This window comes from Lissotriton helveticus, chromosome 3_1 (genome assembly GCF_964261635.1).
Source record: "Lissotriton helveticus chromosome 3_1, aLisHel1.1, whole genome shotgun sequence".
NCBI lineage: Eukaryota > Metazoa > Chordata > Amphibia > Caudata > Salamandridae > Lissotriton > Lissotriton helveticus.
Window position 1 is genome coordinate 1,892,567,855 of NC_136061.1, and position 15,751 is coordinate 1,892,583,605.

Here is a 15,751-nt window from a genome sequence, read left to right on the forward strand (position 1 = left end):
CTGACGACCCATCTGGGCGAGCCCGGGCCTGCAGTCATCGGACCTCTAGATAAATATTTTAACCGGCCTTCCGCAGACATTGATAAAGAGATAACGCTTGCAGAGAGGCGTGCTGAGCGTAGATTGTCTATTGAACTTCTCAAAAATCCTGCAGACAAGTGCTCAGTACAAACCTACCCTGCATTGGTAACGCCTTTATCATCTTTTAACTTGCCTGCCGTAGCCGAAACATGTCCTAATATCATCAGTAATGAAGAGAACCAGGGTATTGTGGCAGAATTAACATCTTCTAGTACGAGTCATACCGATCCTATAACATGTACATCAGAAATAAGTGCCCCAGCTTCTCTGCCCCAACACAAATCAGGTTCAAAGAGAAAAAGGAGTATTGCACCAAAAAAATGTTATCTACCAAAACCCCCACGCAAACTTAGGAAAGTAGGCAGAAATACGTGCCCCAGTAAGGTTGACACTGAAGTAAGCTGTAGTGGGGAAAGTACACAAGAGGGAGATGTTGTTCTACTAGATAGTTTAGATTCTAGTACTATTAAATCTTCTGACACTGGCCTGCCACTGGCTGTTACACCGCCACTTCCTAGCAACCTGTTACTTGACCTAGAAAGGCTGCTACGGTCAATTCTGCTCCCAATAGAGGAACGAATTGGTAAGCTATCTGATCGGCTAGACCCTAGATAACTTTTTTTCAACAAAGGCACTCATAAAAACACAAGCAAGGCTAGTTGAAAGCAGTAAGCCCCAGAACAACACCCAATGCACAATGCAGGACAAGGGACGAAGGCCACAAATCAATTCCCCAGTGTCATCTAAGTCGGGCAGTGCGGTTGGAAAGAGACCACCCAAGCCTTCTGACTCAGTTCTACCGGGCTCTGCCAACAACTGCCCTAATACTGTAACCACATCCCAGACGGCGGCGCATCCTATGCCGCCTAGTCTAAATCCAGTGCTCACTGAGGGGGCAGGGGGTAATGCGCCCTCTGGTATAGGTACTGTTCCTCCTATCGTCCCTTCATCTAGTAATCAGCTCCTAGTAAGTAAACCTGCACCCCGTCTTGCTCCTACTGCTTTTAAATCGCCCTTACCACCCTTGATAAAGCCACCTCAAAAGAAACCCCCAATGAACCTTACCCCTGATTCCTTTCCTTATGTAGCTGTCCTCACAAATGTCCCTCCACTCTTAATGGGACAGAGAGAAACCTTCCAGATGCTCAAAAATAAGGTTATGCACTGGTTAAGGGTGAACCGGCCTTTACCAGGGGAAGTTGATGGATTAATATTGGGGGTGAGGAGAATAGAATGGATAGGCTGTACCTCCAAAACTTTGGGGGGGGACTGCATTGTGGTTAACTTCCAAGACTCAAGGGGGGCTGGATGGATAACAAGATTGGGTTGGGGCATAAATAATGGAGGAATCAACATTGTTGATCTTACTTTCTTTTATCCACGTCCTATTAGTGCTCTGACTGGTCTGCACATTGAGCAAAGGATTCCCCCACCTGTTTCACTGTCTCAGCGCCAAAATTATCTTTCTGGCCCGAACTATAACCTATCGGTTGAATGGCAAGACCCAGGTTGGGGATGTTGACAAACCCCTGATCTTATGAACGCTGGGGGGGGAAGAAACAGCATGAATCAACATGGGGACTTTAATAAATCGGATCGAAATGCTGGAACGAGGTTAGTTCACATGATCACTAACGATGAGATCGTGAATGTGGAGGAAGGATGTGGAGAAGTAGGTGTTAATGATGGAAAGGGGGAGTTACCCACACCAACCGCATATGTTGTTAATGACAATGAAATGTCTAATCAAACCACGATGCAGACTGGGCACCACGTCCCTCAAAAAATCAAACTGCTCTCACGGAATTTGGCAGGCATGGCCAACAAAAGAGACTCAGACTCATGGGCTGAATTAATAAACCCACAAAGTATCTGTCTCTTTCAAGAGACCTGGGCAAGGGAGGAGGCCACGTACAGTGGCTTCCAGACATTCTCGATACAAGCTAGTTGGGGAGGAAGAGGCCGACCATCGGGAGGGCTGGCAACCTGGGTGTCTTCTGACCTAGGATGCTCAGCTTCCCGATACACTGTGGAATCGGAGGACATATTGGCCATTCTACTCGAATGGCCAGGACTCTACAAATTACTTGTAATAAATATTTACTCTAGGCCAGTCCCCATAGCTGCTTCCTCCAAAACCATTGAGGCACTGTCCCGCCTTCTGGAAACCATCCCAGAGGATCTACCATACATAATAGGAGGGGATTTTAACTCACATTTTGAACCGTTACCTGGACTACTTGATGGACCCTCCCTAGAGGAGGATTCAAGTTGGCAGGTTCCCCCCACAGAGGCCCCACCTCCTAGAGCATGGACACCACTGGCCGTTCAAACAAATACATTAAATCTCACCTATGGTTTGAGAGCCTGTAACGGCCGCACTAGGTCTGATATCCCGAGCCAATGTACATTCAACAAAGCCGGGAGGCAATCCAGACTAGATTACTTCCTGGTACAGTTGCATGCTTGGAAAAGGGTGATGGATTTCAGAGTAATGCCGAGACAGGACAGTGATCACAATGCATTAATGCTAGATTTTGCAATTCCCTGTCCGGAGGAAAGTGTGTCAAGTGGGCACGAGACAAGAGTGGGACACCTCTTAGAAAATAATAAGAGGAGGATAAGATGGGAAAATCTTGTTTCCAGCAAAGACAAGTTAGCCTCCCTATACGCGGCAATTATTCCAACCCTAGAGGAGGCCTTCCATTTATGGAATTCAGACTCCACTGGGAAAATCAGTGAGGACCTCGCGCAGGTACATGATCATTTAATTAGGAAGCTTGAAGTAGACTTGTTCAGCACCAGACCTCCCAGTACTCAGGGCCTGAATAAAGTCACTTGGTTCAACAGTGCTTGCCGATCTGCAAAACGTGACCTCCTATCCATCATAAAAGCAGGTGGTCCAAGGGAATAGATCTCCTCTAGAAGGAGGGCCTACAAAACACTTCTAGCTAATGCTAAGATAGAGTGGGACACACAGCACTGGGAGAATGTATCGGAGTCCCTAGCAACAAGGGACTCCCATAGATTCTGGAGAATAATTAATCACGGAAGCGGGGATCTTCCTACGGCTATTGAACCGAACATTGCTGCAAATGTTTGGCAAAAACACTTCGAGCAGCTATATTCCCTAGAGAATGAGGGGTCAGAGGCAGCATTGCCTACTACCTTTCAGGGACAAACCGCCGAACCGTTCACTATAAAAGACATTAGGACGGCGATAGCTGGGCTATCTGCTGGGAAGGCACCTGGCTTGGATGGGTTGCCGGGCGACCTCTTCAAGCACGAACCAGGAATTTGGGCACCCTACCTCATGATTCTATTCAATGCAGTGCTGGGGGGAATGAAAATACCAGATACTTGGCTGGGAGCGGAGGTGGTCCCGATATTTAAAAAGGGGTCGCCCCTGCTCCCAGCCAACCATCGCCCAATCAGCCTCAGTGATGTGTCTCAAAAGTTGTTTGGCAGATTGATTCTTAATAGGCTGTTGAGCTGGATGGAGGAGACTGACATTTTAAGCCCTCTCCAGGCGGGATTCAGAAAAGGAGTTTCAACAGTCGACCAAATATTCAGATTGAGCATCATATATTGGAAGACGGTGCTCCTAGAAGGTGGGACACTATATGCGGTATTTGTGGACCTTCGCGCCGCCTTCGATCTAGTTCCTCGGGCTAGATTGTGGGCGGTGCTGGCTGATATGGGCATCCCGGGAGATATCCTCCATATCTTAATCAGGCTGCACTCAAACAACTATGCCCGGGTCAGATATGGAAAGGGTGGTAGGCTGACTGACAGATTCCCAGTCCGCAGAGGGGTGAGGCAGGGCTGTGTATTGGCCCCGACCCTGTTTTGCCTATTCGTGAACGGGGTGATAGATTACCTGAACAGGATCATTAACATCGATGCTCCACAATTGAATGGCAGCAGGGTGCCTGCAATTATGTTTGCAGATGACACCCTGCTGCTGTCAAAAACACCAATGGGGCTTCAGATGGTCCTGAAGGGGTTCTTGGGGTTTTGTAATGAAAGAGGTCTAAAAATAAATCCAACCAAGACCAAATTTATGATTCTCAGCCCCAAACCTAAAAGCTGCCCAAACCCTCGCCTGGGACTCACAACCCTTGAAAGAGTCCAAGAAATAGAATACCTTGGCATAACCCTCAATCAGAATCTGACCTGGCTGCCCCACAAAATAAAAGCAACGACAAAATTGGCTCAGAGGGCAGGTGCCATTATGAGAATTGCTAAAAAGTCACCTCTACGCCCATTGACGCCCGCCGTCCACATTTATAAAACCCAAGCCAGAGGGGGTGTTATCTATGGGGGTGAGTTATGGGGACATATACCTTTACACACGGTTCAGGTCGCAGAAAACAACTTTATAAGACAACTGGCGGCTTTCCCCCTGAGCACTCCACTTCTCCCCCTAAGAATGGACTTGGCTTTACGACCAATCACGGAGGAATTGGGCCTCAAACCTCTGACTTACTGGAGGCGTTTGTGGAGCAGTGAGGACCTGGTCCACTACATAAATGAACTGCAGGAACTCCTTAGACTAACCAATGCCACTAAAATCCCGTGGATAAAGTACATTAGGGACATGTGTATCTACGTCGGAGTACCCGAATTATGGTCCAACCCGGAAGTAGCGTCTGTAAGGCTTTCTAGAAAAGAACTTTCAAACTTATTTTACAGCGCTATGCTTCAGAAAGCTATGACTTTTCTCCGGGAAGGATCTCTAACCGACATATTTATTAAGATAAAAGACTCTTACAGCCCTGAATATGTACTGGACGGTATGACACCTGTGTCTGTACGGAAGATCTACATGCAATGGAGGTATGGTTCTCTTCCCCTGAGGTCCCTTACTAAATCATGGGAAGGTAATCTGGACTCAGGGGCGTGCCCAGCATGTAACTATAAACTGGAAAGCGATCTTCACGTGGTCCTGTTTTGCAGAGCCTACAGCAGAATTAGGAGTTATTGGTTGGTCCCTCACTTGAGGAACTTGGGCTTTCGAACTTTTGCTCCGGCCTATAGAGACCTTAAGACAGACTTAGCGGCTCCAACTGTGTTTGTAATGGCAAAATTCTTGACGGCAATGTGGAGATCACGTGCATTAATTATCAGGAACACTAAAGCCACATGAAACATCCCCCTCTCTTCCTTTTTCTATATCACAATGCTCTTTTTAGTACCGGATTTTAATCATGAGCCTTTTATACCATACTTTTACAGCTTTTAATGCCATAAATTGTTTGTATATCTTTTATGATCTTTTATGATCGAAATAAAGATTATTTGAAATTGAAATTGTTAATCTTAATGTTAAAAGGATTTACAGAGTGCATGGCTACCCAAAGGCTCCCCAGCGCTAGGCAAATTAACTAATGGAACGATCGCAAGCAGGTAGTGGATTAGTTGCAATTTGTGAACATCCAAGTTTTCAGTTTGTTGCTGAATGTTGCCTCTGAAGCTGTGAATCTAATCTCCAGTGGGAGTGAATTCTAAGGGTGGGCGGAAGTCACGTAAGGGACTTTCGCGGAGAGGCACGGAGATTGAACCAATCTTCATGCCTCTCCGCATATTTCCGTTAGGCGACGCCCGCCCGCCCGCCTCCTACCCGTCGTAATAAATGAAATTTAAAAGCCTAAAATTAAATTTTAAAAAACTTACCTTATAGCGGGCGCATCCTTGCCCATCGCGCCTTGGAACTGCGCATGCGCGGAAGCCTGCGCATGCGCATTCCTGGCAAGGAATGGCTCCCGTGCATGCACAGTTCCCAGATGAAGCCGTGATGGGCAAGGATGCACCCGCAATAAGCTATGGTTTATTTAAATTTAATTTTAGGCTTTTAAATATAATTTAATACGGCAGGCGGGAGGCGGGCGGCCAACTTCCGTTCCACCCCCGAATGTGCGGAGATTTACCTAGTTTCTCCGTTTTCTTTGCGCATGGGGCAAATCTCCACACATTCCGTGGGCGGAACGGAGATGTCCGCCAACCCTAGTGAATTCCACAACTTGGGGGATAGTTAGGAAACATCTCTTCCCCCCCCATCTGGCCCTTTTTATTCTGGTAGTTTTTAACAGACGCTCATAGCCGGACCTCTGACATCTGCTGGGAAGATGTAGGCACACCAGATTCGCAATCCTACTGGGCCCTTTGTTGTTTATAGCTATGTTTGCTAAGAAGAGTGCTTTGAACCTAATTCTCGCCTCCATCGGGAGCCAATGTAGATTTCTGTGATGAACCGCTGCTGAATCTTTCATAGCAATTTGACACAAAAGTCCGACCTCTGGATTCTGGACTATCTGCAACTTGTTGATGACATATTTAGGTGAGCCTAAGACGAGCTAGTTGCCGTAATCCAACCGTGAGGAGACCAAGGAATGAATGACCATTTTCCTTAGTTGTATAGGGATGAGCTTGAGGATCTTACAAAGCATTCTTAATAGCCCAAAGCAAGTTCCTGCCACCTTCCTTGCTTGAGTCTTCATGGTCAGTTCCCTATCCAACCGGAAGCCAAGATTTGTAATGGTTGTATTGGGAACGGGGGCATTCGCTAAACAGCGTTGCCAACTTACTAGAGGCCTAGGTATCCCTGCATTCCCCAGGATCATCAATTCGGTCTTATCTCCATTTAAATTCAGACAGCTCCCTGTCATCTAATTAACTACTTGTCCCAGACAAGGAGCCAGCTGACCTGCCTCCCCGTTGGTCCTGGAGTCCAGTGACACTACCAGCTGGGTGTCGTCAGCCTAGCAGATAACAGAGATACCATATTCCTTCTCAAAGTCAGACAGTAGCTGCATATAAACATTGAATAATGTTGGGCTCAATGATGAGCCCTATGGTACAGTATTGTTTTCTGTCAGAAAGGAAGTTGGCCTCCATAACCTGGAAGGACCTCTCTTCCAGGAAGCATCTTAGCCATTCCAGTGCTTTGCCCTGGATGCCCATTTTACTTAGTCTGTGAGCCTGCAGCCCATAGTAATCCATATCAAATGTTGCATTTAGATCTTGCAAGAGTATTTCAGTCGATCCCCCCTGATCAAGGGTCATGTTTAATTCTTCAGGTACTACCAGTAGGGTGGATTCCATGCAGTACTGCGGGCGGAATCCCATCTGTAGGATGTAACCGAATATGATCTTCCAAGAATTGTGACAAGGTTTTGTTGACATGCTTCTCCAAGATTTTACTGATAAATGGGAGCAATGACATTGGACGAAAGTTCTCCGGTAATGCTGCATCCAAGTACGGTTTAACTATTGCCTGTTTCCAGGCACTGGGGACTCTGCCTGTTTAGAGGGAAAGATTTAGCATGTCAACTATTGAAGGCAGAAGGGCCTCCATGGCTTTTGCCAAGATGTGTTGGGGGGCTGGATCTGGAGGAGGGGGGAGCCTGCTCTATTCCCATTCATAATTATTTGAGCGATGACAATATCCAAATCCGTGAAGTAGAGTAGGGCAGGACTTACAGCCACCTGCTGCCTCAATACTAGAGTGGCTGAGTTGTTCAGCTTCCCCTGCAGGGAGCTGTGGATGTCTGCTACCTTTTTTTGAAAGTAGGTCGCTAGTGTGTTACATTTCTCCTTTGGGCGTGATTGTAAGAGGTGCCTTGAGTGATCATCGTTAGCGATTTTACCACTCTAAATACCTATTTAGAATAGTTCTTCGGCCTGTGTGATGTTTTTCTCAAAGAAGCCTGCTTGAGCCTCTCTGAATTTTATATATGTTCAGATCGCTGTCTATATGTCTCTTTGAGTTGGGTGTCAAAGGACTTTCTCCAGTCCCTTTCCAATTTTTTTAGCCTTTCTTCAGCAATATTAGCTGGTCATCAAACCAAGGAGACTTTTTAGCATGGTTGGTTGCATTCGAATTCTTGAAAGGGACCACTTCCTCCAGTGACCAGAGGACCCACCTATCCCAATTAGCATAAGCTTCATCAATGCTTCCGCAGGCATTGAAGCCCAAAGATTACAAGGATTCAACCCAGACTTCTGGTCTCAGTTTAACCCAGTGTCTCAGTTAGGGTGCTGAGTCTGACTTAATAGGTCGGGTTTGAGACTTTTCAGCTTCCCTCCTCCCCAGGGTGATAGTAATTAGATGGTGATCTGACCACGGTACAGGGGTCTGGAGGTGTATTGATATTTTATGGTCATTAGTTATCACTGGATCAAGTATGTGCCCTTTGGACTGAGTGGCTGATGTTATAAGCTGGGAGAGTGCAAAACTCTCTAGTTCCTGCTCCTGCCTCGCGACATTTGGTCTGTTATGGTCACCAAAATGCAAATTCAGGTCCCCTAAGAAAGAAATGTAAGCTTTCTTCATCAAGAGGCTGGAGACTGTCTCCACCAATGACCACCAGACGCTGATCTGCACCATCATGAGGTGCTGGTCCAGTGCCTGGCCTCAACTAAGGAATCTGGGGGGCTGAACCTTTAGCTAGCACAGATAAGCACAGATAACCCAATGAATAAGAAGTGTAAAAAATGTGGACAACTGTTTGCAACAGTTCAAGTGAGTCAAGGAAATTCTACACCAGTAGGGGAGAATTCCAAAGTTGGCACTGGTGAAGCCCTTCCTGACCCACATAAAGACGTGAATAGTCAGACAACTGTCCAGTCAGATTTGGTGACTCCTCAGTTGACAGAGTCAGTGTTGAAGAAGGGTGCTCACTACCAGAAAGGATGACCCCCCACACTAAAATAGCAGACAGGCACCCTTAACCCAAAGAAGCCTCTAAATTAGCCCCTTCACCTACCAGTGAAGTGCTAAAGGTTTGGTCTGGGCACTGAAAGCTGTCTGTGGCGTCTGCAGGGTGTTAGCCTTTATGGCTGCACTGTTCCTGGCATGGTGGTGTAACCCCATGCCAAATAGAAAGCTAGGCCCCATGACCCTGTTGATCATGGTCGGGTTACTCAAGCTGTGGGTAAACTCTTAAGGTAAGCTAGGTGTCACCCTGGCTAAGACAGAATTTATAGAGGTGGATACTGATCCCAAACTAAAAAGATTGGGTGAAAGCACTAAAGAGTTAGGAAAATACCATTGGCAGTTAGGTCCTGAAACTATTGAGGTAGGCCAGCTCCCTAAAGTGACTGACCTGGACAGAAGGATGTAAGGCAGAGTAGGCCCTGCCAGAACCCAGCCATTTTCCTTACCTGCCCTCTCCTGACAAACTAGGTAGGCTCTCCCAGACACTTGGTGGATGAGCTTTCTGGCCTGTTGGCTGAGGGCAGGGGGAGCTTATATGAGAAAATGGGGTTCTGTTGCAGTACAGCCTCGCTTTTTGCACAGCTTTTGTTGCAACTTTGACTGTAGAGTACTGGGTTCCTGCTGTCCAGGTTCCCAGTACCAGTATTATTTCCCTAAAAACATGTCCTCAATTGGTACTTCTGCCACCCTGTAAGTCCCTAGTAAGTGGTACCCAGGATACCTAGGGCTTGGAGGCTGAAGAGGGTCCACTGGGACCCCTCACTAGGACCATGCCACCACCCCTCCAGCTAGCATGTCCCTTTGAGGTAAAACAATTACTAACTCGACATGGCACACTACCTGTGCCCCTTGCCAGCTAGCACTGCCTAAGATATAGGTAAGTCACCCCTCTAGCAGGCCTTACCTGCCCTAAGGCAGAGTGCACTATATCCCAGATGTGGGCATATTTGCCTGAGCAGATATACAACTACAGTATTAGGATCTATTCCTTAATATAGTAAGTGTCAGGGAAGTCATAGAGAGTAAATCGGCTGGGAACTTGACAACTCAAGTTACACAGCACCATGATGGCATGAATAAACCCAGGAGTGTTTGATCCAAACTGATCCTTGTAATAAATCCACACTGATGCCAGGGAGCTTGCCACACACAGACATGTTTCTGGACCCCTGGGTGGGAAGCCTCAGCTCTCTGGGGCCAGAAACAATGCACATCCTGGGCAGAAATGTCAAACCTCACCCTCCAGGATGGGCCAGTGCTCGAAGAGGGAAGTTTCAAAGGCCTGTCATCTTTGTAATGTGACACCCAGTCTCAGCTGCTAGCAGTAGATGGCAGCCCTTGATTTATGCCTCCACTTTGGGTGGAAAAAACTCAGAAAAATAGGAGGTGTGCCCACCTCTGCCAACCCCACCCTAAAGGTGGGGGAGGTCGAGGAGAAGCACATCTTTCAGTCCTCGCCATCTTGAAGATGGGGAGACTCTTCCAGTCAGGGTTAGGTCTATGACCCCCTCCCACATCAGGGTGGCATAATAAAGGCTGTAGTCACCCATGGTAAGGTTCTCTTTGGACCTACCTACCACTCCCCTAAACACCTTATAAATTTAGTATTTAGGTGGCTTCTCTAGACCTAGAAAGGATATCTGCACCGACCTACAAAGAAAGAAGACACCCTGCAGTAGAAGACGGAAGACGATGACTGCCTTGGTCCCAGCCCTACTAGCTGGTCTCCAGGGTTGATGATCCTGTGACCCGTTTTCCAGCAGCGACTTCTGAAACCCATGGGAGGACTGCTGCCTTCAACAAAGACTCCAATCTTCCATAGACAGCGGACCTGTCCAGAAGAAACCAACATCAAAAACTCTGGATTCAGGTGGATCAGCGACTTGTGTGCACTTTGCACAAGACGCTCAACGGCCAGAGTCTGAGTGGCCCAACTGCTCCCTGAAGTCTCCAGAACAATTATGGCTCTGAATCCAGCACTGGCTGACCTCTCCTGACCTCCAAGACGGCGTCTGCAGATTGAATTTGAAGAGTCCCCCCCACCATGACCAGCCTGGTATGAAGATTTCCGATGTCTAAAGCATCCCAGCACCCGCAGCCCCGGGCTTTGGTGAGCTCGGTGTCCCTGTGACCCCAAACACCTCAACGTACCTGTGCTGCTGATGATGTTCTGCCTGGACTCTCTGGTTTTGATGCCTGGAGTCTCGTTCCTGAAAGAAGAAACATCATAGGATTCAACTGTGCGCCCAATGCTGTGCTTGCACCCTGCACCTGGCCCTCCCTGTGCCACTGGTAGTATATGCTTTGTGTGTCCCCCTGTGCCGGTCCTAACACCCAAAGCTTGGCCCCTGCAAGGGTTCCACTTACCTGCAAGTAGCGTGGCTCCAAGGACCCCCAATCGCTATTGAAACGCATGGGGAAGATCTCCGATGTAGACCTTTTGCCCACTGCTGACCTTTGGTCCCGACGACTGAAACTGCAAGTTGCGTACTTACCGGATTAACCGCAAAATTGTTCTCTGCTTTGGTTAACATTGAAAGTTCTGAAAATATTCTAAGTGTCAATTTTTCAAAGTGCAAAGCAGTTTTAAATGAAATGGAACTCACTTATCAATAAGATATTGGTCTTAAAAAAATACAAACAAAGTATAATTTTCTAAAATTGGTTTGGCTCTCCTTCTTGAGTTGTGTGTCCATTATTGATCACTGTTGTGCAATAAATGTCTTTCACTCCTCTGTGTTAGGCCTGAGGCTCTTCACCCACACAATCACTAATAGAGCACTTTGGGTTTTGCTTTGAGCCCTGTACACTTTTTTGGGGGAACCCTTGGACTCCGCGTACGGTGTTAGCACCTAGTGGCAATATCGTATACAGAGCCAGCTTCCTACACATGTTAATGCAAATTAGTTTTCATGAACTGCTGGAAAGGTAACTTTCTTAAAGTTATTTTTCATAAATATTTATTAAAATTCGAAATTCAACATTGCATCAAATTTGTAATAACAATTTAAATAGTGGTTAACCTACTTTTCTAGCTGGTCCCAAACCAGATATAATGGAATTTATATTTTAATCTAAACTACAGTTTTCCTTTTACAGGGAAGTTAAATATGCCAATCAGGGATTAGCCAATATTTACATGCTTTAGAGGTCAGAGCACATTTACTGGGCAATGGACTGCAGTGCCGCAATGTGCACTGTCTATAAACCAACAATAAAATATGCCCACAAAAACGGGGGTTACCATGAAAGAAAGGGAATTACCTCAAAATAGGTATTCAGAAACATATTTACCACCCCATCCCACCATGGCAAAGGTCAGATATTTGCTGTTGGCAAGAGCAGTAGTAAATCCCTCTCCAGGGTGTGCAAAATATTTGTTTGTGAATATATTTTTCATGTCAGATAATGGAATTCAGAAACGTTTTTCCCCCTGAAAGTTTGAAACTTGTGATTGTCGTGGGCTGCCAAACATACTAGTGCGTTCTTGAACGTTGTACATTTGACACCGTATGGCATATTAAACCTGCAGTTGCAAAGTCATGTCTAGGTACCAAAATCAGACCCACATTCAAAGAGGAAATTGTGATACACAACTTTTCCTTGACACTTTATTTCATTAGCTATAAGAAACACACATATTAAGATGATAAACAATGTCGGAAAAGCACAATCAAGTGAATGTTCATTTTCTATTTTTGATTTTATGTCAAAAAGTCACATACCAATATCTTTAATGGTGGCTGGAGACAATACTGAATCGGTTGCACTGGTAATGGCTCCAAATATCAAACCTTCCTGCCAATTCCATTTGTTGTCAAATACTTTGACAGCTATTAAACAAGTTAAAACAGTGCTCAGCAGATAGCCAGGAATTGCAAGCAGAAGAATCTGTGGACAAATTGCAGATTAATATTGCATGACAAATCTTCCACCATTAAAGGCGGTTCTGATTAATCCCTGACTCATTATAGAGCGAAAGTCACATAAAAAACAAATTTTTCTGTTGAGAGCAAATATAACTTTAAGCACATTGTGCTGATCCTTTGCTTACAGCTTGCAATCTAAGTAAATACATCTTAAAAAGAAAATATCTCTACTCACTACTTGTTTGTTTACACTAGCCAGACTACTCACAACACCATTATGCTCAGTATGACGCTGTGAATCATAGAAAAGTAGTATGGAAACCGTGAAGTGTGTTCATCTGTTTTTTTCTCTGACTTCCTAATTTTTTACATAATTTTTATGTAACTCTTGATGTAGCCTACACAAGTGCTGAATGATATTTTTGCTGCTTGTGTACAACCTATGAAAAACAAAAACATGTACTCACCCTAGTCACCTATTTACCTCCGTGTTACAGCATAACGTAATGCACTTATACTTCTGTTGCAGCTTTTTGTCTTTCAGTTTATACATACGTTTTGGGTGATCCCCAGAATATATAACACACAACAGAGCAGACCAGGTCCAAGGATGGTGTGTGGCTATACAGACGACTGTGCTGCAGTGGAATGCAAATGTAGGTAAATGCTGTTGAGTCACACAAGGCTAGAACCAATCCCATCAGCCCACCCTCGTGGTGGAATTTCATCATGTGGGAGTTGATGATCATTCTAAACCTTGCCCGACCTGATAGTGCCGGAAATGAATGGCAGAACTCTAGCCATACTGTTCTTCAAAAAATTAATTAATAAAGTGCAGTGCTCAAGTGGATGTGATAGATAAAATTGACTACTAAGACTCTAGAAACGTTCAGACAAAAGTCTAGGTGTAAAAATTTAAAAACACGCTGAGTAGTTGGACATTTATACTACCCTCCGGCGCTTGTGCAGAACGGTCGACATGTTTCAGCCTATAGGGGATCTACCCCGGCTTTCTTCAGGACCTATAATATGGAATTGCTACTGCAGCTAACAGTGGTTAGTGATATGAAGAACAACATAAAATGTACTTTAACAGAGTTACATATCTACCAGGAACCTTGCTCTCCAATGTTCACTGGAGGAAGAGAAATGTAACTTCTTCCCAGCTTTGTGTGGGTGAAGACCTCACCTCACCCGGCAACCGCTCGGGAGAATGAGGCCCCGCTCTGTCCGTCGGTGCCCCTAATTCAAACCGAACGGAAGTGGATCCCCAGAATAGCATATCTTTTAAGCAGTGCTTAATTTGTAAAACAGTTAGGGCCTGATTTAGATTTTGGTGGGACTCCTGTCGTCCCTCCATGGCAGAGTATACAAGTACTCCGCCAAACTGTCTGTATCCCCCCACTGTATTTAGATGTGGACTAGCTGAACGCCGTCTGCACCAACAATTGTTTCCCCTTGCGGAAGTGGTGCACCATTTTTGACGTGGCAGACTCCTCTCCTGGCTAACAGTAATCCATCACTGTCAGGTCCGTGAGTTTGCGCCAAGCCTATTTATATGTCCCTGTTGCGCTGGAATTGTCCTAGCGGTGGTTTGCTGACAGAGTGGAGACCTGTAAGTACTACTTATTAATCTGTCTATTCACATATATGTAGCGTTTGCTTCTAAAATATATGTACATAATGTGTTAGGCCCCTGTATTTACATATTGCATTTCACACACACAATACTCACTAACTATTGAATGCACACCAACAGGCACCACAAGCACAACACTCACAAGCACCACAACATTTGTTTTTAAAGTCTCAATACAGGTGTGTTAATTTTACCTTGATAAGTTGTAAAATGAACAATAATACATTACATAAAAGAAAAACATTGCTTATAAGAGAGATGTAAAAATAAACACGACGACAACAATGGTCCACACAAGATTCATAGATTCATAAAAAGACTAGTGTAAAAGAAGCTTACCTTTTATTTCCGAGACAACGGAGTTGATTCGAGTCGTGGTCAAGTAGTAGCAGAAAAGGAAGGACCTGAACAATGGGGTTAAAGACGTAAATGGACATGGGAAACAAAAAAAGGTACATTTCTACCTCATTTCCTTTGATTCCTCCAATTCAAAGTAGTAGGTATCCCCACCACAGTTTCCTTGGCGGAAAGGCATACTGTGATTGGCCTGGTGGTATTCTTGGCTGGACTCCAATCAACAGGTGCTTTTAACTATGATGCTGTACGATGCAGCAGAAAAATTCTGGAGGAGGCGGCGGCACTTGGGCGGCCTTTCGTCCATGGACCAGCCAATATCTTAATGGAGAGGGCAGACACCCAAGTAGGCGGGCAGTGAAACCATAGAAAAAGTGACAGCGGGACCTAGATTCGCCAAGATCTAAAGTTCTGGTGCCCACATTTTGCTCAGAAGTACCCAGCTGGTGCAATCAGATGTCGGAGTGCTGAATACAAAGTTGTGTAGTCTAGATTCCATCTCATGCCTCTTTAAATCTCCACCAGATACTCAATGCCCCTCTACAGCACTCTTTCAAGTTCTTATTAATCCTCTCTTTCTCTTACTCATTTCTCCGCTCTGTATTTCTGCCTCTATTGCTCTGTGTCAAAGTCTGATAAAGAAAAATAGGTGCCTGTTCCCAGATTTGAGTCCCAGTGGCAACCACCAGCTTAAATTAAGCACTGTTTATACTCAGTTAATCTATGAGGGCTGATCTTGATCAGTTATAAACATTGATGCTGAGCCATCCATGGAAGCCGAAGACTTGTTGCCTGGCTTATACCTGATTGGCATATTTAATGTACTAATAACACCCTAGTGAAGTGGTACTACATGTATCCAGGGCCTGTAAATTAAATGCTACTAGTGGGCCTGAGGCACCTATTGTGCCATCCACTTAAGTAGTCCTGCAAACCTGGCTCTGGCATGCCATTGCAGCCTTATGTGAAGTTTTAATTTCCATTTAGACCTGGAAAATAAACCCATTGCCAGGTCTACACATTATTTTAATTGCATATAAGTCACCCTAGGGTAGGCCCTAAGAACCAACATGGCAGGGTGGAAATAAT

General features: G+C 45.4%; 1 protein-coding gene across 2 annotated transcripts in view; it reads right to left on the reverse strand.

Annotated features, from left to right (window-relative positions):
* Positions 1-15,751, reverse strand: part of LOC144823936 (sperm-specific sodium:proton exchanger-like) — an 8,804,346-nt gene that overhangs the window by 8,055,498 nt on the left and 733,097 nt on the right. The window contains exon 4 of one of the 2 annotated variants that reach the window (XM_078682870.1): positions 12,526-12,691. In XM_078682870.1, the coding sequence (XP_078538996.1) occupies positions 12,526-12,691 (166 nt within the window). Of the gene's footprint in view, positions 1-12,525; positions 12,692-15,751 lie in introns of those variants that run through there. The other variant, XM_078682871.1, reaches the window with a different exon arrangement.